Below are 24,584 nucleotides of genomic sequence, written 5' to 3'. Positions count from 1 at the left end.
ATCAGTACAGGGTTGGATCAGAGTGGACAGTTTGAACAACAAACCATTTTGCATTCTTCATTCCCTAGCTTTTAACAACCCCCCAAACCCAGTCAAGGGACAAACAGCTTTTAACATTATCATGTAAAGCACTTCAACTTACAAGGCTAAAATCTAAAGAATAAATAAAATATGTTGTGGCAATAATTCCTTTTTAGACCAAAAATCAGGTGCACAATAAATCAAATGATCAAGAAAGCTGTATTCAAATGTGTGGCTCTCCAGAAACAGCTTCAGGAAAATGTTACAGAAAATACCATGAATTCCATTTCACACAGGACCAGATGATGACTCATTTTAACTACACACAAGGGCAATCACATCCTGCTGAAACACAATTTAAACAGATAGAAAATGTTTACAAAGCATCCACAACATGTAAACCATGTACAAATGGATACATTCATTGCTTCTCCTACCCCAATAGCTTCTTTTAGATAAATATTTCACTCTTCATGTTCAGCATTAACTGGATACATGCAAAACTCAAAAGAATTCAAGGATTCAAGGTTATTGTAAAAATAGAATTAAACTAATAATCTTCAAGTACCTTATGTGACAGCCACTCCGTACCGTGCCCAATGTTATAAAATGAAAGGTTACTGAACCCATGAAAATATCTCTGTAATATTTCCTTAGATCTAAAATAGATAATTTTAAATGTATTTATAGTCATTTCAGTGTGATATTCTGAGCTTTTAAAATAACGTAAACAATTAAAAATTATACCAAATTACACAAAACTTGTTGTATCTTAAAAGCTGAAAAATTAAAACTATAGAAACCCACATGTAAAACAAAAATCACAATTTACATTATAAAGGCAAATCTCATTTAAAAAAATTTGCAGCAGTGAGATGTCAAAGCAAATTATAAATAGCCATAAATTAATCCATTTGGTTTCAAGAGATTTTTCTAGTGAGAGTTGAAGGATGTAGTAGGTACATGCATAAAATTTGTAAAGGTTTATAATATTATTGCCAAATACACTTTATCTTGAAGCAGGCAACATTACAATTTGGACATTATTGGAGAACCCAGTTTGGTAATACAGGTAAAATTGGAAAAAAATTAAATAACAATTAATAATAAATATAAATCCTATAGTAAATTGCTCAAATGAAATTTTAAGTCACAGAGCTGCAAAAGGCTTCCAACTTGGGTGAACTGAAAAAAGGAACATCTCATACAATTCTTTACTCTTACATGCTTATATGTTGTGTGTCTTGTTTAAAAAAAAAAAACACATAATGTATCTTCAGAGTACAGCTAACTATATTCCCATGCACCTCAGGCATATTCGTTATTTGTGGTGAAATAACTCCATTGGTTTCTAGGGTCAAAAGTTCAATATAGATGTAACCAGTATGCCTGAGGTTGGCAAAAAATACTGTAGTACAGGCAATGCTACAAGTGGCAATTACCAGAAAACACAATTATGAACAAATGATGGGAAATGCTAATGATTTTCTGCTCATATCACAAAACGCTGGGAATCCACAAGAATATTTTTTCCCTTGTACTGAAGAAAATTGTGATTAAAAGTTTTTTTCCCCCAATTTTCAGAATCAAAAGCATTTTAGAAGGCTTATAAGGCTACCATGGGTCTTCTAGATCTCCAGCACCCTACAGGAAGAGAAAAGGAAGAATATTATTATTATTTACCTACACCACTTCCAGGTTGGATTGAACTTCAAAAGAAAACAAAATTAGATGAACAAGTTACCTTCCTTTCTTTGTTTGAAAAGGTAATTTTTACATAGAGGTGTGTGTACTGTTTATTGTGTGTATACACACATGGATCTATCTAACACAGACAGATAACTGGTTGGGTTTTTTCTCCCCTTTCCACCAAATGCCTTCCTCTTTCTCAAACCACTTTAAAATATTCTGGCATTGGAAAAATAGATCAAAACATCAGCTACATCCGAAGGTTCCAAAGTTTCAATTTATGGTACCTTAAGCAACTTTAGACACATGATAAATATAAAACATGAAAAAGATAAGTTAAAATGTTCTACATACACAAAATAATTGTTATTAAAAATACTCCCATGTGACTGAGTCATCTGCATCTGTATTTTAAAAATTCATTTTAACAAAAGCCAAATTCATATGTGCCACTATTTAAAATATCTTATGATTCTTGCATTTATATCTGATGAATACTTATAGCAAAACTCAGTCTTACAATCTTTAAAAAGCTCATCATGGCAATTTTCTGACATGTCTACATGTGTCCATTCTGTCCAAAGATTAATATTTTGTATCACAAAAATGGGATAAGAAACAGAATAGATTTACTTTGAGTAAGCAAGACTTCTCAAAAATTTTTTCCTTTTAATTAATGAAAACCACACCTAGCCAAAGTTTTCTGAATTTTATATACATACAAATGAAATTCAAATGAGTATTTTTCCAATATACCAAACCTGGTTGTTTTCAAAAAATTAATTTAAAAATAAGTACAACATGCATAGGTTATTCCACATCACATGCTTTATTTGGACTTAAACACTTATAATTTCATTCTAAACACTTGGTTGACATACATTTTGATGTATGTAGTTAGGCTATACAGAATATACAAACCAAAGCTGTATGAATAATACATAGGTTTTTCAAAAATTATGTTTCATAAAGAATACAGAGAAAGGAAAAATAACCACACATCCAGTACCTCAGAACTACTAAAAAATAAAACTACAGAGATGTAAAATATAAATAAGTCAAAGAACACACAAATTATCATCCTTGAAAAAAGAAATTACAGGCCAGCATCTGCCATTCTTTGAAGAACTAAAATTACTAAAGCAAACATAAATTTATTACAAAGCTAACTATGAGTGTACTAATACGTGAAGCAGTATAATTCTACATTAACAAGTTCTTCCACAACGTAAAGTAATCTTGCTAATCGGTAATCTCGAATCCTATTGAGTATGAATTTAACTACTGACTTTAATAACTGGTAGCCTCATTTCTGGCATACAATATGAAATGACATAATTTTATTAAATTCAAAGTACTCTAAATAGCCAATTTTAAGCTATCTGATAAAGATGTATGCAAAGGCCTTCTGAAAAAACAAGGCTATATGACTATAATAAAACTAGTTTACCAAGATTCAAATAACAAAACGGTTATATAAATGCATACATTATACTTCCTAAGTAAAAACCATCAAATCAAAGATCACAAAAATATTACTACAAAGTAAAGTCATAGTTTTTCACCACTCATCTTTGTCCCTGCATCTTCAGTACAGCTGTCTAATTCAGCAAGATCACTTTTTGATTCGGTATGGCTTTCCTGCATTGTCACTGGGTTTCCAGCATCACTGTTCGAAGAAGTAGCTGTAGCAGCTTGTTCAGCAGGGTTTTCTTCTCCCTCTACTTTAGCTAGCCTGTAACTAGTCAGCATCTCCTCCAGAAGTTGTCGGTAGTTTCCCCTATGATTAATTCTCATTTGCCTGAGAGCTTCCACCAATTTCCCCTGTGATCCACTTTCCTCTGCTTCATCGGAGGCCTTTTTTTAAGATTCAAGACCCCAGTGTCAGTAGACAAACTAGGATATCACATGTATTTCATAACATATCACAGCAAAACACTCATTTCTCTACCATGAGTAATATAGTCTAAGAACGAGAACATTTCGTTAAATAAGTATCAAGTGTTACTTGTGTCAATTAACAAAATTTCCAATTGAAATATCTCAAATTATTTTTAGCAAATGATCATGAACTAGTTTATGTTTTATTTCACATCGATATTTGAAGCTTAATCTGAAATTTACTTGGCTATTAAAATTCAACAGCAACACAAGCATCTCCTAAAACTGACTTACTTAATTAAAAAAACAATAATTGGCGGCTATAATTATTTAGTACAAAAGGAAATTAGTGTTTAAAGCAATAGGAAAGGACAGAAAAGCAAGCCATTAGATTCTTCATTTCTGCTAAATGACAGGAAGGAGAGGAGATACAAAATGTAAAATTATATAAATTTAAACTAGATTTTGCGGGAATTGTAAAGCTTCTCTGGATAAAATTTCTATTTACTTTTTGTCTTTAAATATTTTACTAAAAACATCTCTAGATTAAAAAATAGACAATCATTTTAATCATTATAATAAGATATGAATACTAAACTACTCAATTCTTTTATATTTTATTGAATTTCGTAAAACCTACAGGTTTCTACAATAGTAGCTACTTAATCTTGTTTACAGAACAAGCTCTAATATCCAAGCTGATCATACTGATATGCTGACAGACTAAAAGCAAGTCAACCTTGTAATATGTGACTCCTGATGTGATGCGTTAGGGAGTACAAAGTTTTATGTCCTGTGTTCTTGCCAAAAATGTTTAGTATGACTCTAATAAAGCTAATTCCCAATTTACAGGAAAACAGGGAATAAAGAATCACGTGAAAGGGCACCACAAGGAAACAATCATATGATCCAGAATGTAGGACATCCTATAAAAAGCTGGCTTAGACTCTTCATATTCAGTGTTAATGGGAAAAAAAATTAGGAGCTTCATTAAAGGCTTGCTTAATGTGCTTGATTGGTAACAACTGGACTAGACCATGTAACAATTATAACAGTCATTCTATGGGCAACTGGGAAAATTTGGACTCAATATTAGATATTAAATTTATTATCACTTTTCTTAGGTATAATAATGTTATGTTTATGTATACAGAAAAATGTCCTCATTCTCAAGAGCTGCATGCCAAAATATTTACAGCTAAAATATTATATCTGCAATTTGCTGTCAAAGGTTCAGTCAAAAAAAAAAGTCAAGTATGTATACACAGAGAGAGAGAAAGCAAATATGGTAAAATGTTCAAACTTGAGTCTAGGTAGAAGGTGTACAGGTGTTCACTTTATTATTTCAATTTTTCTATATGTTTGGAAGTTTTCATCATAAAATGTTGGGAAAATAAAATACAAAAAGGTTACTGATATAGATGATCTGACACAAACTCTTAACCATCTTTGGAGGCTGTTACTCTATAATCTACAACAAAGATAATACTACTATAACCACATAATAAATGGCAATGTTTATTAGAAAAATCAGAGCACTTGAATTTTTTTTTTTAAATCGCCCCTGTGGCAAAAAGCAAGAGATGATACTGTGTACAACGTATGTTTTAGGTGTAGGTATATGTGTGTTCTGTCCATATTTTTTTAGGATATTATTATGTAAAATGTCTGGAAAGAAAGGAAATACAGCAATATAAAAATGATAATAATGGGTAGTGAAGTTTCAGAAGCTTTATTTTTCTTTGAATTCTCCAATTTTCTACATCAAGCATATTAACTATCAAAATAACTTTTTTTAATTTGCAAAATTTATTGTGTGGAGAGAACATAATAAAGTGTGCTCTCTGTTAAGATTTTTCTCTTTTTTCCCCCCTTACCTTTCCTTCTGTACTAAATAAATGTTATTTCCCTAAATAAAGTTTCTCATTTGAATCCACTCAGGAAAGGTTAAGATGGAACAATGAGATAAATGCTTGCTAGTCGTAAACCTTATCAGTCTTTAATCAGGTCTGCCAAAAGGAAATTTTCTATTTGAGACTATACCACAAAGAACTTTTAATGGAAGGCATAAGACTCCTCTCTGCCCTCCAAATAAAAACCCCTCAAACCAACAACTCCCTTTGACAACTCCCTAGGACACAAACAAAATCTGCTTCAAGTGGACAGTTACACATAGAGAGCTCAACCTTGGTTTTACATCAGAATCACCTGTAGAATTTTTAAAATTATACAGATGCCAAAGCTCCATCCCATGATATTCATATTCAGTGGGTTGGGGTGATTTTCTTAAAGCCTGATAGGTGATTCTGCTATACGGCAAAGGTTGAGAACCACTGATAAACTGTCTTACTTCTTTGAGCTTATTGATAAGGTTGGATCAAAGGTTGTTGTATTTGGATGTATCTCACTCTCCATCTGACACATTTATTATTACAGTAATCATCTATGTTTCTGTGAATTGCTATAATTGTGGTAGTTGGGGAGAGAAAAGTAGTTGCTTTATAAAAAACACATTAAAACCCAAACTGTAAATTAAGTAGGGATGGATTTACAATGGCCAATTGAAAAGAATTTGAGTTAATGACCACATTTAAGTCATTTTATATTATAGCAAATTACATTTTCCTATTGTGCTAGATAGACAATGGATGGGTGAAACCTCTTCCCCAGCCATTTCATTGGATTCTTCAAAATACTGTTAAACAACTCTCTCATGGATTCTCATTAATATCAGAAAAGGAACCTATTGTTTAGCTGCACTTTCTTTAGCTGAAATCACACACAAAGCACATCACGTTTATAGATTTATCACAGCAATTAATTCCACCTTGCAACTGTTCACAAGTCTCTCCAAATCTTTGTAAAATCTTTTGAGATAAAGATAATTTCGATTCCTTTCTGTATCCTCCCTACCACCTAGAGAAGGAAAATTAATGCCTGTGGCTAAGAACTTAATATACATAATCTCATTTAACTCTTACAGGTACCCTACATAATAGATACTGCAACTCTAGTTTTTATAAGTGAAGAAACTAAGGCTCAGAAAGATTTAAGTTATTTGTCAGGGTAACAATGCTAGTAAGTGACAGAACTCAGATTTGTGTACAGGTGTAATTAACATCAATGTCCCTCTGAATGTTCTTTTGAATACACTATGCTAACAGTTTTTGCATACTAAGTGCCTCATATAAATAGACACTTACTAAATAAATATTGGTTAAAATTATTGTAGAATTGGACCACAAATTATTTCATACTGAAGTCTATAATGCATTTCCTTGTCACAGAAAAATTAATAAAATTATAGGACAAAAAATCATATTACATGGGATGGTTTAAATTATTCTGCAAAATAAATTTAAGGCAATTACAGAAATGGGAATTTAGGACTTTTCCCTCAGATTTTAAGGTTTTACTGTCATCTAGACTAACACAGCTTGAGAATCAAATTTCTCATTATAAAAACACTGCCTTACACCAAATAAGACACAGGAATATGAATAAATCAAGCAGAGAGCAAAGAGAAGGGGGGAAAATTTTTTTAATGGAATTTAACTAGCTAATATTTATTTGCAGCAATTTTTAAAAAATAATTGCTATTAGTGAAATTCTTCAAATGATTAGCTAAAACAGTGGAGAGAAAGTGAAGAATGCCAGTGTATTTACTATGTTTTTTGGAGTCCCATGCCCTGCTTATCAGGTTAAAAATAATTTTTAGAAGATTCTCAAATATGACTTCATGAGATACAATTAACAGTGACTAATAAAGAAACTAATAAATTATGTTGTCTTCAAGGATCATGTAAACTTCAATCAATCTGAAATAATTTTAAAAAGTCACTTAAATGGTCAAGACCACATAGCCACAAGAAGTGGTATGTCAAATGACACCTGAAAAGATAGTGACTAGGGCTTCCCTGGTGGCGCAGTGGTTGACAGTCCGCCTGCCGATGCAGGGGACACGGGTTCGTGCCCCGGGGTCCAGGAAGATCCCACATGCCGTGGAGCGGCTAAGCCCATGAGCCATGGCCACTGCTGAGCCTGCCTGTCCGGAGCTTGTGCTCCGCAACGGGAGAGGCCACAACAGTGAGAGGCCCGCGTACCGCAAAAAAACAAACAAAAAAAGAATTAAAAAAAAAAATAGTGGGGCTTCCCTGGTGGCGCAGTGGTTGAGAGTCCGCCTGCTGATGCAGGGGACACGGGTTCGTGCCCCGGTCCGGGAAGATCCCACATGCCGCGGAGCGGCTGGACCCGTGTGCCATGGCCGCCGAGCCTGCGTGTCTGGAGCCTGTGCTCCACAACGGGAGAGGCCACAGCAGTGAGAGGCCTGCGTACCGCAAAAAAAAAAAAAAAAAAAAAAAAAGAAGTGACTAAAATTAGTGCATTTTCAAACAGTGTAGGTAGGTCTTCTCCATAAAAATGCTTTGACAAGTGAAAAAGTAAACAAGAAACAATTTACAAAAAACCCAGTATTCACAAAATCCTAAAACTGTGATATAAAAATATAATTGATCTATTTGAAATAAAATTAAAAGGAAGACTGTATATAAAACTTAATAAAGTGAAAACAGAACAGGGAGATTTTGGGGGGCTTTTGTCCTGTCTTCCCTCCCCTTCTCAAAATCCAAATGCCTTAAAAAGTTTTTTTAGTTAGAATAATAATGTGTATTTAAATGAAAAATAACTAATAAGACACTGGGCTTGACTACTTAGTCTCAACAAGTTTATAAAATATTCCTCATCAAAAAACAGAGTATTTTAAGACTATTAAACATGAGATTCACTAAAGAACGGGAAATGATTTTTCTTGCACCACAGACAGAGGTGGGGTACAGACACATATGTAATCTCTAAATATCTTAGAAAGGCTGCATGGAAAGGTGTAAAGGGAATAGTTTTTGGAGTCATTCTGAGTTAGATTCAAATTCTGGCTACTCGATTTATCTAGCTTTGCAACCTGGGCAAGCTACTCTGCACCAATTCTTAGTCTTCTCTGTAAGAGAAGGGTGTTGAGGAGATTACCTATAATTAATATTTAGATATAGATATATAGATATGGCTTACCACAAGTAGGAGTTGGGTAAATACAAGTTCCCCCTTTATCACTGGAAAACCATCAGCTTACATAGCTACCTGATCAGTGGTATACTGATTCAAAAGCATCTTAAGTCTCCTTTGAGGGAAGAACTGAACCTTTTGGCATGGAAAATATAAAGCTCAAAAAATAAACTTTCCAGGGCTTCCCTGGTGGCGCAGTGGTTGAGAGTCCGCCTGCCGATGCAAGGGACACGGGTTCGTGCCCAGGTCCGGGAAGATCCCACATGCCGCAGAGCGGCTGGGCCCGTGAGCCATGGTCGCTGAGCCTGTGCGTCCGGAGCCTGTGCTCCGCAACGGGAGAGGCTACAACAGTGAGAGGCCCGCGTACCGCAAACAACAAACAAACAAAAAAAACTTTCCTTCTAATTAGCAACCTCAAATTATTTTTTAAAATACATGACTTAAAGATAGTCTTAGTCATATATACACTACCAAATGTAAAACAGACAGCTAGTGGGAAGCAGCTGCATAGCACAGGGAGATCAGCTCGGTGCTTTGTGACCACCTAGAGGGGTGGCGTAGGGAGGGTGGGAGGGAGGCTCAAGAGGGAAGGGATATGGGGAAACATGGGTACATACAGGTGATTCACTTTGTTATACAGCAGAAGCTAACACAACATTGTAAAGCAATTACATTCCAATAAAGATGTAAAAAAAAAGAGATAGTTTTGCAAATTACTACAAAGAAAGAAATAGAAGTACTTCTAACTTAACTAGTATTTATTGAGCTCTCAGTGTATGCCAGGTGAGAGCTCAGCACTGCTGTAGGTGCTGAGATATAGCCATAAACAAATCAGATGAAGTCCCAGATCACAAAGAATTTAAATTCTAGTAATAAAACCAGACTAGCATTTTTTAGATAAACAAGGACCTTCTGTATAGCATAGGGAACTATATTCAATATCTTATAATAACCTGTAACAGAAAATAATCTGAAAAAGAATATGTAAATACATAAACAAAACAGAAAACTGTGTATCACTTTGCTGTACACCTAAAACTAACACAACACTGTAAATCAACTATTCTTCAATTAAAAACAAGCTAACTAGCATTTTAAAAGAAGGGTGGTCGGGGCAGGGGGTGATTCCAGAGTCCTACCTTATATAACAACTTAAAGCAAAATGCAGTTTTACTTTTTCTGATCCTTTGGGTGATTATTCTTTTGGGGGTCACAGACTCCTCTGAGGAACTAATGAAAATCACAAACTTACTCTAAATCATTAAATAATGTGTATGCACACACATAAATACATTTGCAAAAACTTTTTGGGGATTCACGAACCCCTTTATTAAGAATTCATGCTTGAGTCTTTTCCACAGATTTTGATTTTAAAGCTGGGAAAATATCAATATTGCTTATATTAAGAAGACTGAACATCTTCCAGAAAGTTGAACTAAAAAACAAAAATTTAGTAAAGCAACTTAGGAAGAGTCCCCTAAATAATGAACTTTCTGAATATATTTTAAATGATTTACTTTGACTTATATCCAACTGAGCTTTTAAAAATACTTTTATTGGGGCTTCCCTGGTGGCGCAGTGGTTGAGAGTCCGCCTGCCGATGCAGGGGACGCGGGTTCGTGCCCCGGTCCGGGAAGATTCCACGTGCCGCGAAGCGGCTGGGCCCGTGAGCCATGGCCGCTGAGCCTGCGCGTCTGGAGCCTGTGCTCCGCAACGGGAGAGGCCACAGCAGTGGGAGGCCCATGTACCAAAAAGAAAAAATATATATACTTTTAGTAATCAAAAGATTTTTTTAATATAAGAATAATGAATAAATCCCTATTTCTAATGGTACTACTTATAGGCATTCACAGCAGAACAATTCTATCTTGGACATAAAGCAGACATTTTAGGAATCTAAATAATCTCTAATTTACTCTGACGAGCATTCATTTTTTAAAAATATCTGAATAAAAAATTATTTTTGTTATTTAAAAAAATTAAAAAAAAATAACACCTCCCAACTGTCTCCTCCTCTGTATTTCTACCATACCTCTGTCTTTCCCATTCTGCAAGTTAACTACATCAGCCCCTGCCACTGTGTACTTCCTGGCAGCATCTTCTGCATGGCACAAATCTAACCAAGCTGAGAAGCATTTATGGAACACTTCTGTGTCTAACTCACTGCTATAGTAGGTAAAGTTAAGAGCAAGAATTTAATCAAACCTCTATAAGTTCTTCAGTTTTCTGTTTCTTTTGTATTTTTTAGTACATTTCTTCTACTTGTGATTATGGTTCAACATTTTTCTAAGGTTGTGATTATTCTGAAAGGGTAAAGTAATGTTTCCCAAAATAGGATTCTAGGCTGCAAAAGTGAGTTTTTACAGTAAACAAGGAAGTTTCTCTAATCCACACATCTATCTACTAATGATGAGTTTATACTTATCACCTCTGTGATCATTTCACAACTACTTGACTTCCAGCATCTCTTTAATCTAATATTGCATATGTTTCTAACAGATTAAAATACCAGATACTCCTTTGAGTCTGTCATTCTTATGCTGCAAACACAGGGTGGCTCCACACTCTAAAATACAAAGTTCAAAAGGTGTGCCCAGTCTCTTCACAAATACTTCTGGCATCCTGAATTCTTATTTTTCACCATAGCAATTCTCTGCTCTAGCCAAAACTATGTTCTCTCTTTCAAAGACAGCTTAAACTTTGTTCTTGCCTTGACCATCCATGTGAACTATCATCCTCCTCCTTTACTTTCTGCCATTCAAACCATTCTTCAAATCCAATCTTTCCTCTGAAAATCTGACTTCCCAAGCAATCACTGTACAATTCACATGGCAATTAATTACATTCTATATTTTGTCATTTCTTTTTATCCTTTAGTAAATGATGTGAAACCTTTTTATTAATTAATTTGTATGTTTATATCTACATTGCCAGGTGCACTGAGAGTAGGGATGGGAGACCATGCCTTATGTTTCATAGTCTCCTCCCATATCAATTCATTACACGGTGGATTGTCAGTGTTTAGCCTTAGAAAGTTTATATATAAAGGTGATTAACTATACATCTCCTTAATTTAGTTATATAATAATGGTCTTTAAGGCCAGTTTTATATCCTGAGCAACTCTGCTGAGTTTCATGGTTCTGTTGCCTATTTATTCACTGTTTATATAGCTACTATGTATAATAAGTATTTTCTATTTTTTTAAAAAGTTTAAAATTCATCCTTGGTATATGTTAAACAGAAATTCTGGGTTATAAACTCTTTTTTTTTGGAGTAAAAGCTGCCAACTTTCTTGAGAGACCAAGAAATCCAGCAAGTATATTATGAACTAATTTTTTCAGATTACACACTGGGGTTGCATTTTCAAACACATGAGGGAACAGGAGTACTTATATGGCTAATAATGAATCAATAACTATTTGAGGTCTTATTTCCTCCAAACCTGGTGGTGGATGCTGTGTGGAACCTATAGTCTAGCTGAAGAGGTAAGACTCTCTTTACTCTACCTCCCAATTACTACCATCTTTTTAGTTGTATCAACATCCTATCCTCACTTGTTCGGTTTAGGGTTCTTTAAATGCATCACATGACATATCTTTAGTTTTAATTTTTAATTTCCACATCTTTGTATACAATTCTTAATACTTTAAGGGACATGCCACAAAAGAAAGTCTCAGAATCACTGCTCCAGGCCAAGGTATAAATTCTGTTATTAGCAATATATAGTATCACTTATTCAACTAACTAAAATGCATTAATTATAAAAATTCCCTTTTTGTCAGTGTAACTTTTATTGTTAAGAAAAAAGAAATTATATGATATTGCTGTGCAATAATGAACCCTGGAAAACAATGCAGTTGAGATGATACATAATTTCTACCAGTGGCTGATGTCTCTCTCAAGACCTGCCAAGAGGAGCTAGAGACTTGGAGGGTGAGTCTATTTCTTCTCAACAAGTTTCATTACTATGTTTGGCTCCCTTAAATCTTTGAAGCATACATGTTAAAATTAAGTTGTTCATTTTTAGATGTCCAAAAACTTGAAAACTCATAATCTGTCTCTGATTGAAAACTCATAACTTATCTATGAGAAGACAGTTATTTGAATTACTGACTTTGAAATTTAGGGCACTTTTTTAAAAAAAGGGCACTGTTTTGCCTGCTGGTACTAGTATTAAAATAAAACAAAAAACCTACAGAGGAGCAGCTGATCAGTATTTCTAAGGAAGGTAAAGGGACAAAGAGTTTTGCTCTGATGACGCACAGCAGGATACAACAAAATGGTTATCCCAGTTCAACATATATACCCACAGCACAACAAGAATGTTAGAAAGAAATTATCCTCAGGTGTTCAACTGGGCACAAAGGGGAACTGAAAGGTCTACTCTTTAAAATAATAACATCACTATCGTTAACTTCCAGTGATGATAACAGCCTGCTGGAGGGGAAATTGACATATTTAAAAGCACATTCTTTGTTTGCCTCAAAATTAAGATTTAAGGGAGAAAGAAGGAAAGGCAGACATACAGGGAAGAAGTAAGTACAGCCCACACAAAAAGGTATTTGATGCCCATTAAATGAAAACAAACCTATCTACAAAACAGAACTTTATCTCTACCTTCCACTTCAATATATTTCCTTTAATTTTAACTGACTCCTTAAAACAAAAAGCAGTCATACTTTCCAGTATTTATATTATAAAATTATTTAAAATACTTAAGAAATAAAATAAAGCTTACCCCATCACTTTCTCTATGTGGATTCAGCCTACTATAAACAGCTTCAATAACATTGCGCCTAAAAAGAAATATGCTTTAGTTTTATTAAATTACATACAGTTGTTAAGTTTCTGAGTATTTTAAATAATACTTCATATCTTAACTACACTCAAAAATTAATTGCCTCATTAAATACCTGCCAAGAACATAGTATCTGCATTTCACTCAGAATTTGATCCTGCACAATCCATTTGTTCTCATTTACCAAGGAAAGAAGGACCTTCATCCTCAAAGAGTATAATAAATAATGCTTTGAAAAGAAAATCTCTTCTTGATGAAATTTTAGAGTTCTCCTCTAGTATAAGAACTATCAACCCATTTCATCTTTAGATAATTGATGTACTTCTTACCAAAAAATATTTAATTACTAACTATAAATGAAGTCAAAATTAGTTCTTTTTCTTCTACTTACTTGCCGGCAAGACCTCCCCCAGGAGGCAAATTCGGGATATTTTCTGCAGACAAGATGCGCATGACATGGGCAAGATCAGGCATTCCTTCCTCACCAGACTTCTCCATAATTTCTGTAGGTTTTTAAAAAGAGTTCCTAAATTAATGTGATAACTCAGAATTCACACAGTGAAACAAGAGCAAATATTACCTTACTATCACACAAGGAACAAAAAAAGTAAGATAAAAAGTTATTTGCATATATATACTCATTTTAGCATTATTCATAAAAGCAGAAACTGGAACAAATTAAATGTCCAATAAAAGGACAGTTAAGAAAATTTTGGTATAGCCACTGAGTCAAATGGTTTATAATCAGTAAAAATGATCCCTATGAGCACAGCACAGCCACATGGAAAAACTTTTGATCTATTATTTTATGTAAAAATATAAAAGTTATTAATGCTATAATTAAAGGAAAACAAAAGCAATGGAAAGACAAGGACTATAAGGGGAAAATTAAAAACTGTTTTATAGGTTTTTTGATATCTAGTTATGTTCCACAATTTATTTAACACAGAAAAGAAAAATAAATCTCAGAACTTGCTAATACTTAGAACAAAATAAAACATTTCCATGTTTCGTTTATATTTACAATTTACGGAAAACAGATTTTTAAAGCATGATCATTTGGCCAGTATCAAGACATAAAATCCTCAAAAATCAGACAACAGCAAACTTACTTTTAAGACAACAAAAAAGCAGAGTCCTAAGCAGCCCTCAAGAGGCAAACTCCAAACTGATTCCCATGTGTCCCTCACAGGGGGACCTTGATTTTCACTGCTCCCATTCAACTGTGCTCCGACTCCTACCTGTATCTCCAAAGGTGCTATTCAAAGAAACCTTCTAGATTTTCACATATACTTCCTCCCTTGGTTTGGAACACTTTTTACACCAATCCAACCAACCTCTTTGTATGGTTAAAGTGTATTTATACATCAGGTTTCAACTTTATGTGTCACTTTCTCAAATTCTTCTCTGACCCACGCCTGGAGTAGGTGTACTGCTAGATACTCCAACTGTACATGATATTTACTAGATCACGGACCGCAAGCTTCATGAAGGCAGGACTGTAATTTTTCTACGTTACACTTGTATCTCTACAGTGCAGGGTTTCTCAACCTCAGCACTAATGTTTTTGACAACTTTTTGTTGTGAGGGCTGTCCTATGCATTGCAGAATGTTAAGCAATATCCTGGCCTCGCTCACTGGACGCTAGTGGTACCCTCTCAGTTATGAGACCAAAAGTGCCTCCAGACATTGCCACATGTCTCATGAGGGACAAAATCCATCCTCCTCCCCACACCGGCCACTGAGAACCACTGCAGTCTAGCACTTCACCAGCCAATTTTCACAACCCCCTGGTGCCACTGCAGTCCAGTCCTCCACCATCATCTGCCACCTGCTTTAATGCATGATTCCTAATTGGTCTCTTGGCTTCCTCTCTTGTCCACTCTTTACAATCTCTTCTTCACATGGCAACTGAGAGAGATCCTTCTAAAAGTCAGATCAAGGGACTTCCCTGGTGGCACCATGGTTAAGAATCAGCCTGCCAATGCAGGGGACCCGGGTTTGACCCCTGGTCTGGGAAGATCTCACATGCCGGGAAGCACCTACGCCCATGTGCCACCACTACTGAGCCTGCGCTCTAGAGCCCGTGAGCCACAACTACTGAGACCACGTGCCACAACTACTGAAGCCTGCACACCTAGAGCCCATGCTCTGCCACAAGAGAAGCCACCGCAACGAGAAGCACACACACTGCAAAGGAGAGCAGCCCCCGCATTCCACTAGAGAAAGCCTGCGCACAGCAACGAAGACCCAATGCAGCCAAAAATAAATAAATAAAATAAATTTATTTAAAAAAAAGATCAAGTCACTCTCGTACTCTTCCAATGATTTCCCAGCACCATTTGAATGAAGTCCAAAGACTTCATCTTAGTCTGCAGAGCCCTACATGATCTGCTTCTTAGCAATCTCTCTTCATCTTTCCCTTTTCCACCAGCTCATTCTCATCTAGCCACACTCTAAGCATATTCCCTCCTTAGTCCTTGTTGCTCCCTTTGCTGGAATGTTCATCCCCAGATAGCCACTCCCTTCCATATACAGGTATCTGCTCAAATGTTTTTCCTCAGAGACCTGCCTAACCAATATTCCTTGTTACTGTCCGCTTACTGTTGTTTTTCTTCTATTAAAAAAAAAAAAGGTCTCTACTACATTATAAACTCCATGAGATCAAGAATGTATTTGTTTTGTTTTCTGCTGCATTCCCAGTAGCACACATGCTCAGGGACAGCTGAAGAAATGAATACATGTAGAAGGCATTCACCAAATATCTAATCAATTTAGGTTAAAGGCTATTCCCTGTTTATTTTAACATTATACCTCCCCTCTGCATTCCCAATAAAAACACATACAAAGACTTGCCAATACACCAGAATGCTTTCACCTCAAAACTGTAATGTCAGATTACATGATCTAAAACCCTAATAGAAATATAATGCTCTTGAACAACGCTACCTTATAAAAAAGAAGTTCGGTACCAGGGCATATTGATTTGTAGTGGCTGCTTTTTCAAGGATTTTTAAGTGTTTTTTGATTGAATGATTAATAATCAAGTATCTACCATAGCCCCCAAGACCATATAATATTATTACATATCTGTCATCTCTTCCATGTAACATATATTTTGGAAACTTTAAAACTATACAAAAGAAAATTAATATTCAATGTTAACAACCCACATTGAGCTAAACTGACCGCACATTTAAGAAATTAAAATTTAGGGGGCTTCCCTGGTGGCACATTGGTTAAGAATCGCCTGCCAATGCAGGGGACATGGGTTCAAGCCCTGGTCCAGGAAGATCCCACATGCCGTGGAGCAAGTGAGCCCGTGCGCCACAGCTACTGAGCTGCGCTCTAGAGCCCGCACGCCACAACTATTGAAGCCTGCGCACCTAGAGCCCACGCTCTGCAACGAGAGAAGCCACTGCAATGAGAAGCTTGCGTGCTGCAACAAAGACCCAATGCATCCATAAATGAATGAATGAATGAATAAATAAACAAACAAATAAACAGAAGAAATTAAAATTTAGCTGTTACAGAAGAGTTTATAAAAGCTACAGTTTGCTGAGGACTTAGGCACCGTACCAGGTACTTAAAAGTTATCTCATTTATTATTAAAACAAACTGTATGGTTGGTGTTTTTACCTTTAGTTCACAATAAAGAAATTGGAGCCTTAAGAGATTAGGCAAGTTGGTTGAGATCATGTAACAAGTAATTGACCAAATTTTAGAGTTCTTCCCAAAATGAAAACTATCTAGTTTCTTCTTTGTGAATGAAGAAATAGGACAATAAGAAAATTCAATAGATAGCTAGTGGGAAGCAGCCGCATAGCACAGGGAGATCAGCTCAGTGCTTTGTGACCACCTAGAGGGGTGGGAGGGAGGGAGTCGCAAGAGGGAAGAGATATGGGAACATATGTATATGTATAACTGATTCACTTTGTTATAAAGCAGAAACTAACACACCATTGTAAAGCAATTATACTCCAATAAAGATGTTTAAAAAAAAAATTCTTCTTGCCTTCTGATAAATTTGAGCCAGCAATCCCCCACCCAAATACACTAGACCTTTCAGAAAACGTGTATTATTAAAAACTCCTATAAACAGCTCCTCTTAATAATTATATTATCAACAGGAATAAGAGTGCCTCTGACATTGTCTTCAAAGTGTTCCCACGTTTCTTATCTTTCCATTACCCTGAAAACAGAACTCAACTGACAATTCAGAGCTGAAGAAATTGCAGACCAACAAAAACCAAACCTTTATGCACCTTTGTTTATGGTGTGTGGCTAGATAGCTGTAAAGCTGGAAAAGATAAATCTGTCCCCACTCTCCAAATCTGCAAGAGAAGGTAGTTTTCCTTTGGTAATTACACATTTGAAATTGCAAATTTTTGCATTTCAAAACTATTACCAATTACTGTAGCTACTGTTCATCTAAAACATGACTCGTAATAGGCCAAATCTGACAAGCTGACTACAACATAATCATTAATTATATCATTCAAGTGTACTATTAAAAAATAATAATAATCAAGCCATAACGGTGTTAGGAAAAAATATAGGTCAATATGTAACACTGAACTCTGCTCAATATTATGTGACAAACTAAATGGGAAAAGAATTTGAAAAAGAATAGATACATGCACATGTGTAACTGAATCATTTTGCTGTATACCTGAAACTATCACAACATTGTTAATCAACTACACTCCAATATAAAATAAAAAGTTAAAAATATAAAAAACAAAATTTTACATTGTTCAAAAAAAAAATGTAACCCTGAATTGAGGAAAGAACTTTGTTAAGAATGACATCAAGGCAAAATAAATAAATAAAACTGACATAATATAACTTCATAAAAAGTAATTTTATATCTAAAAAGCAGCACATATAAAATCAAAATGAAGTATTAAGCTGGAGATCCTGTCATAGACTCTAACATGTATTCTCTATCAGGGTAACCACTAAATGAATATTTAAAAGGATTTATAACTGGGGCTTCCCTGGTGGCGCAGTGGTTGAGAATCTGCCTGCCAATGCAGGGGACACGGGTTCGAGCCCTGGTCTGGGAGGATCCCACATGCCGCGGAGCAACTAGGCCCGTGAGCCACAACTACTGAGCCTGCGCGTCTGGAGCCTGTGCTCCGCAACAAGAGAGGCCGCAATAGTGAGAGGCCCACGCACTGCGATGAGGAGTGGCCCCCGCTTGCCACAACTAGAGAAAGCCCTGGCACAGAAACGAAGACCCAACACAGCAAAAATAAATAAATAAGTTAATAAACTCCTACCCCCAACATCTAAAAAAAAGGATGTATAACTGATAAGCAAATGCAGGGATGAAATGGAATGGAAAATACTGATTAACCCCAAAGGGAAGGAAGGAGAAAAAGGGAAAAAGAACAGATGGAACATATGTAAACAAGTAAGATAACAGATTTAAACCCAAATTAGCAAATTATGTTGAAGATAAAGAGACTAGGTTTTCCTCTCCCTCATTCCTCAATAATAATGGATTTTTTAGTCCAAAAGCTGCAGGAAATTTTTAAAGAACTATTTGATAAACAAGGAATAATAATTTTCCTTTCCTTCTAAATAATGAAAAAAAAAAAGCATCTTTCTTACCTTCCACCCGTGATTCCAAGTACTTATCCAACTCTGAGTCTTTTCTCATTGCTTCATCTGAGACCTTGGGGGCATTTGAAAAGCAAACTAGTACAATACTCATGTTATCTCGACTTCCCTGTATATTAAAAAAAAGAAAAAGAAAAATTATACTTCAATAGTCTACCAACTTTCTATTATTTACTTCAAAACAGATTTAATGACATTAAGCAACTACTTATTTAATCATATAGAATGTACACCTTCAACACATTCATTTTCATTCCAAAGGACTATTTGAAGCACACCCTGAAGAAACAAGGACTCCAGGTATGCATAGATCGTAATTATTTTATGACTTTTGATTCCGTGTACCTTTTCTTATCCACCACCATTCCACAACCTGATAAATGAAGATATCTTCACATATATTAAATCTTCTAAAAACTTTGTTTCCCACTCAAGATTGCATATTCCCAAAGTGACTTAAGCCCAAAATGCATCCTCCCAAAGAAATATACATTTTTTTCCTAGCTAATTAACCTGCATCAGAGCAGTGCTACTGAAACTCTATTGAACCGACTTGGCTGGAAATTGTTGACCATTAGGATACCCAAGACACTAAAATGAACAAGCAGAGAAGAAAAGTTAAACTGGAAACTCTTCTGAGGGTACACTATCAAACAATCAAACTGAGATACACTGTAGTCAGATGTAATAACTTTTGAAGAAATGACATCAGACTGTTACACAGAATTATTAGAGTGTCAGGATTTGTAGAGAGCAGCTAAAACTGCTAATTTAAGGACAAATTTTACTGTTGCCTTTTTAATCACACCATCACAAAAGGAAAAGGAAACAGAATATATAGTACTCTATTACCGTGAGACTATAAGCAATAAATTTAAAACATTTTCTCACTAGTTTTCTTATAGGTATATTACTTTTATTGAGTTTTTTAAGAACAGAATGAAACTGTTCTTGGAATAGTGATTTTTTAAACTCCTTTTTTTTTTTTTTTTTTTTTTGCGGTACGCAGGCCTCTCACTGTTGTGGCCTCTCCTGTTGCAGAGCACAGGCTCCAGACGCGCAGGCTCAGCAGCCATGGCTCACGGGCCCAGCCGCTCTGTGGCATGTGGGATCTTCCCGGACCTGGGCACGAACCTGTGTCCCCTGCATCGGCAGGCGGACTCTCAACCACTGTGCCACCAGGGAAGCCCATTAACTCCCTTTTTAAAATTTTATTCACCACTCTAAAAAACTAAGTCAATGGCGGCAGGATTTGCCAACCCAAGTGTAAAGAGCCAAGGCCACACCCATGCTAGTCTAGTCTTTTCAGTCATCATGGCCAGAATCTAGGCAGGCACTGTTTGGTTAACACTCGCTACCTTTTTGGGACCCACATGACATAGCCAAAGATAGGCAGGTCTTGAAAAACTTCTGCCACAATCTCCTAAAACTCAGTGGAGCAAAGTTTGAAGGCACTAAAGGCTGGGTCTTAAGAAGGCTTCAAAAAGAGTAACCCTCTGCACAGAATTCTTATGCTTTAGTAGAAAGAATCATGATGAGTATTTAACCCAGTTCACAATATCTGGAAAAAGAATTAGGATTTCCAAATTGGCCCAAAAGAATTTTACTCCTTAATGAAACCCACCAAAACCTGCATAATGACTTAATATTAGAAATACTACATTGGCTACATGAAAAACAATATATATATATATATAAATATATATATAAATATATATATATATATTTATATATATATATATATATATAAATATATATATATATATATATATATATATATATATATATATATGAAGATATACACACACATATCCCACATATACACCCTATGGTTCCAAACAGTAATACATTCCACAGGAATCAGGATTTACCATATAAATTCAGGTCAGGCAAAATCTTTATACCACAGATATTCAAGAATCAAGCATCACTTGAATACCAATGATTTTTTTAAAGCAATTTCATGAATAAACAGAATTCACACCTTACATTTTTGGAAATCCAGTTTCTTCTAACCATTCTCTATTTTGATAACAACAGCATGAGCATTGTTTAGCCATTGCTAATCAATCAATCTATCTATATAATTTCCATTAGATTTTTATAAGTTATAAAACATACATCTTATCATTTGGAAAATTAACTAAAAGATAGTTTCAAGAAGTTTAAGTACCCGAAGATATTTAAAGGAAATAATTTAGATTAACACCTTGGAACGTGTGATTTCAATGACGGTGTTTCTATTTCTACATAAAGAGGATTTTCCCCTAAACACAAAGTATGAGTGTGTTTCAGTAATTTTTATACAGCAATTGAAAAACATTCTTCCCTTTATGCCTCTTCAGTTTTCTAGAGATAAATCATCCTTGCATATTCAGTATAAAATTTCTGCAAATTCCAGAAACGAAATGTGATTCAAAAAAAAAAAAAAAATCAAGTTGAATGAAGGCAATTAGCCAGATGTTTAAAACTGATTATTTCAGCCCCTTTTCATTTTTTAATTTTGACAATAGCACAGCAGTAGTACTCTAAGGAATCAGAGCTTTAACAGACAGTTATAGATCAAAGTAGCCAGTGCCCCTGCTATAAGTTAGGGTATCTAAAATTAATCATTAAATAATCTGATGCTGTTAGCTTTAAAGTTGAATGCTGCATGGTTACAAAGAAGTGCTCTGGATCAAGTCTTAACACAGCATATGAAATAGGTTGTGAACAGAATCTCTAACACTACCAAAGTTAGTAAATGAGTATCTGATAAGTGAACCATAAATATTCCACATTTTTTAAATCAAATTTTTTAACCTGCAGCTCACTGTAGTTATCTCATTTACATAGATCTCAAAAACCAGCCAAACTTAAGGAATAGCCCAAATTTTCAGCTATCCATGAAAGATGCACCCTATCATCACTTCCTTTCAAGAATACTCAATTCTCCCACCATTTCTTTATTGCTTGAACCTATATTTCCCTTCATACAAATCTGTTTCATAACCATCAACAGAACTAAAATTTATTAAGGACTGTAAACCAGATACTGTTCATGCACTTGCCAAAAGCTTTACTCTCAGCAACTCCATGAAGAAGACATTATTACCTCTATTTTATAAGATGAACAAACCCAGGCTTTGCACTAAGTGGCAGAGCATAATTCAAAACCCAGCTGTCTGGTTCCAAAGCCTATGTTCTAATACCAAACCCATGGTTCTAAACAGTGTGCCAAGAAGCCAGGATGCCACAGTGCACTCACAGAGATATTTTAAATGGAGGGGGGAAGGGGATGACACAGTGATACTCAACATCTGTGGACACCTCACAAACTAGCTTAAGGTAGTTCACACTTTTAACATTAGACAGCACTATATTCCTTTCAATGACATCCTATTTTTCCAAAGCTGGGGTTCTGGGAGTTACTATGATTAAAAAGCAAGTCCTCATAAAAATCAATGCAATACAGGAAACAAGTTTGACAGTGCCTAATGATTCCAAGGTTTGAGAAGTTGTGTAGTGTCCAACAGGTGCACACATCTCATCAGTATGTAACTGTAGTTTTTAAAAGAATGAAATAAAACGTTTTTTCAATGTATGTGTATTATTTGTTAATTATTTTGTATACTCACTAAGTTTGGCTCTAACTACTTAATACTCGTAACTCTTAGGTATTAATATGGCTAAGTAGCACTGTAAAAAAACTTACTGAGATACTCAAGACACCATCAACAAAGAAAGTTGGGGGATTTCTACACTACATATACTGTATTTTTACATCCTTCTCTTCCATACTTCAAAAAACCCAGCCACACCCCACTCTAATATTATCTATGTCTACCTTTAAAATAGCATTATTTATGATCACATTTTCTGAAAACTATAATGGAAAAACTCCTGAGTTCAGGGCTAAACAATTATTTTGGGGGTTATACAATTTAAGTACATTTTCCATGTTTTATCAATAATTTGGATTGATATTGCCTTTGGAAAATGTTATTAATTTCCCCTAACTTAATCCAACTATCAGGTATTATATCTCATGTTTTAAAATAAATAAGCTTCTAATAGGTGATATATAAATTGAATTAAGGGAAATCAAATTGTATTTTAAAAAAACAACTTAAGGGAATATTGACTTTTATGATTTAAGAAAAACAAAGCAGGTGGCAAAGTAACATGCATAGCATGATCCATTTCTGTAAAAAGCAAAAAACAAAAAAAGGAAAGAAGAGGCCCTGAACCAAAATGGCGGAGTAGAAGGACGTGCTCTCACTCCCTCTTGCGAGAACACCAGAATCACAACTAGCTGCTGGACAATGATCAACAGGAAGATACTGGAATTCACCAAAAATGATACCCCACATCCAAAGACAAAGGAGAAGCCACAGTGAGATGGTAGGAGGGGCACAATCACAGTAAAATCAAATCCCATAACCGCTGGGTGGGTGACTCACAGACTGGAGAACACTTATACCACAGAAGTCCACTCACTGGAGTGAAGGTTCTGAGCCCCATGTCAGGCTTCCCAACCTGGAGGTCTGGCAATGGGAGGAGGAATTCCTAGAGAATCAGACTTTGAAGGCTAGTGGGATTTCATTGCAGGACTTCAACAGGACTGGGGGAAACAGAGACTCCACTCTTGGAGGGCACACACAAAGTAGTTTGTGCATCGGGACCCAGCGGAAGGAGCAGTGACCCCAGTGGAGACTGAACCAGACCTACCTGCTAGTGTTGGAGGATCTCCTGCAGAGGCAGGGGTGGCTGTGGCTCACAGTGGGGACAAGGACACTGCCAGCAAAAGTTCTGGGAAGTACTCCTTGGTGTGAGCCCTCCCAGAGTCTGCCGTTAGCCCCACCAAAGAGCCCACATAGGCTCTAGTGTTGGGTTGCCTCCGGCCAAACAACCAACAAGGAGGCAACCCAGCCCCACCCATCAGCAGTCAAACATATGAAAATTTTACTGAGCTCTGCCCACCAGAGCAACAGTCAGCTCTACCCACCACCAGTCCCTCCCATCAGGAAACATGCACAAGCCTCTTAGATAGCCTCATCCACCAGAGGGCAGACAGCAGAAGCAAGAAGAACTACAATCCTGCAGCCTGTGGAACACAAACCACATTCACAGAAAGATAGACAAGATGAAAAGGCAGAGGGCTATGTAACAGATGAAGGAACAAGATAAAAACCCAGAAAAACAACTAAATGAAGTGGAGATAGGCAACCTTCCAGAAAAAGAATTCAGAATAACGATAGTGAAGATGATCCAGGACCTCGGAAAAAGAATGGAGGCAAAGATCAAGAAGGTACAAGAAATGTTTAACAAAGACCTAGAAGAATTAAAGAACAAACAAACAGAGATGAACAATACAATAACTGAAATGAAAAGTACACTAGAAGGAATCAATAGCAGAATAACTGAGGCAGAAGAACGGATAAGTGACCTGGAAGACAGAATGGTGGAATTCACTGCTGCAGAACAGACTAAAGAAAAAAGAATGAAAAGAAATGAAGACAGCCTAAG

At 35.7% G+C, this 24,584-nt stretch overlaps 1 protein-coding gene across 4 annotated transcripts in view; it reads right to left on the bottom strand.

The window, feature by feature from the left end:
- Positions 1 to 872: 872 nt before the first annotated feature.
- The window catches only part of PPM1B (protein phosphatase, Mg2+/Mn2+ dependent 1B), an 82,857-nt gene continuing 59,145 nt past the window's right edge, over positions 873 to 24,584 (bottom strand). For 3 of the 4 annotated variants that reach the window (XM_060117921.1, XM_060117923.1, XM_060117924.1), the window contains 4 exons: positions 19,068 to 19,185; positions 13,840 to 13,951; positions 13,389 to 13,446; positions 2,525 to 3,567 (listed from right to left, as the gene is read on the bottom strand). In XM_060117921.1, coding sequence (XP_059973904.1) covers positions 3,262 to 3,567; positions 13,389 to 13,446; positions 13,840 to 13,951; positions 19,068 to 19,185 — 594 coding nt within the window. In that variant the 3' untranslated portion in view covers positions 2,525 to 3,261. Of the gene's footprint in view, positions 1,666 to 2,524; positions 3,568 to 13,388; positions 13,447 to 13,839; positions 13,952 to 19,067; positions 19,186 to 24,584 lie in introns of those variants that run through there. The other variant, XM_060117922.1, reaches the window with a different exon arrangement.

Source organism: Mesoplodon densirostris, chromosome 14, assembly GCF_025265405.1.
Source record: "Mesoplodon densirostris isolate mMesDen1 chromosome 14, mMesDen1 primary haplotype, whole genome shotgun sequence".
NCBI classification, from domain to species: Eukaryota; Metazoa; Chordata; class Mammalia; order Artiodactyla; family Ziphiidae; genus Mesoplodon; species Mesoplodon densirostris.
Note: the sequence above shows the minus strand (reverse complement) of the source record. Positions and strands in the feature narration are given on the sequence as shown.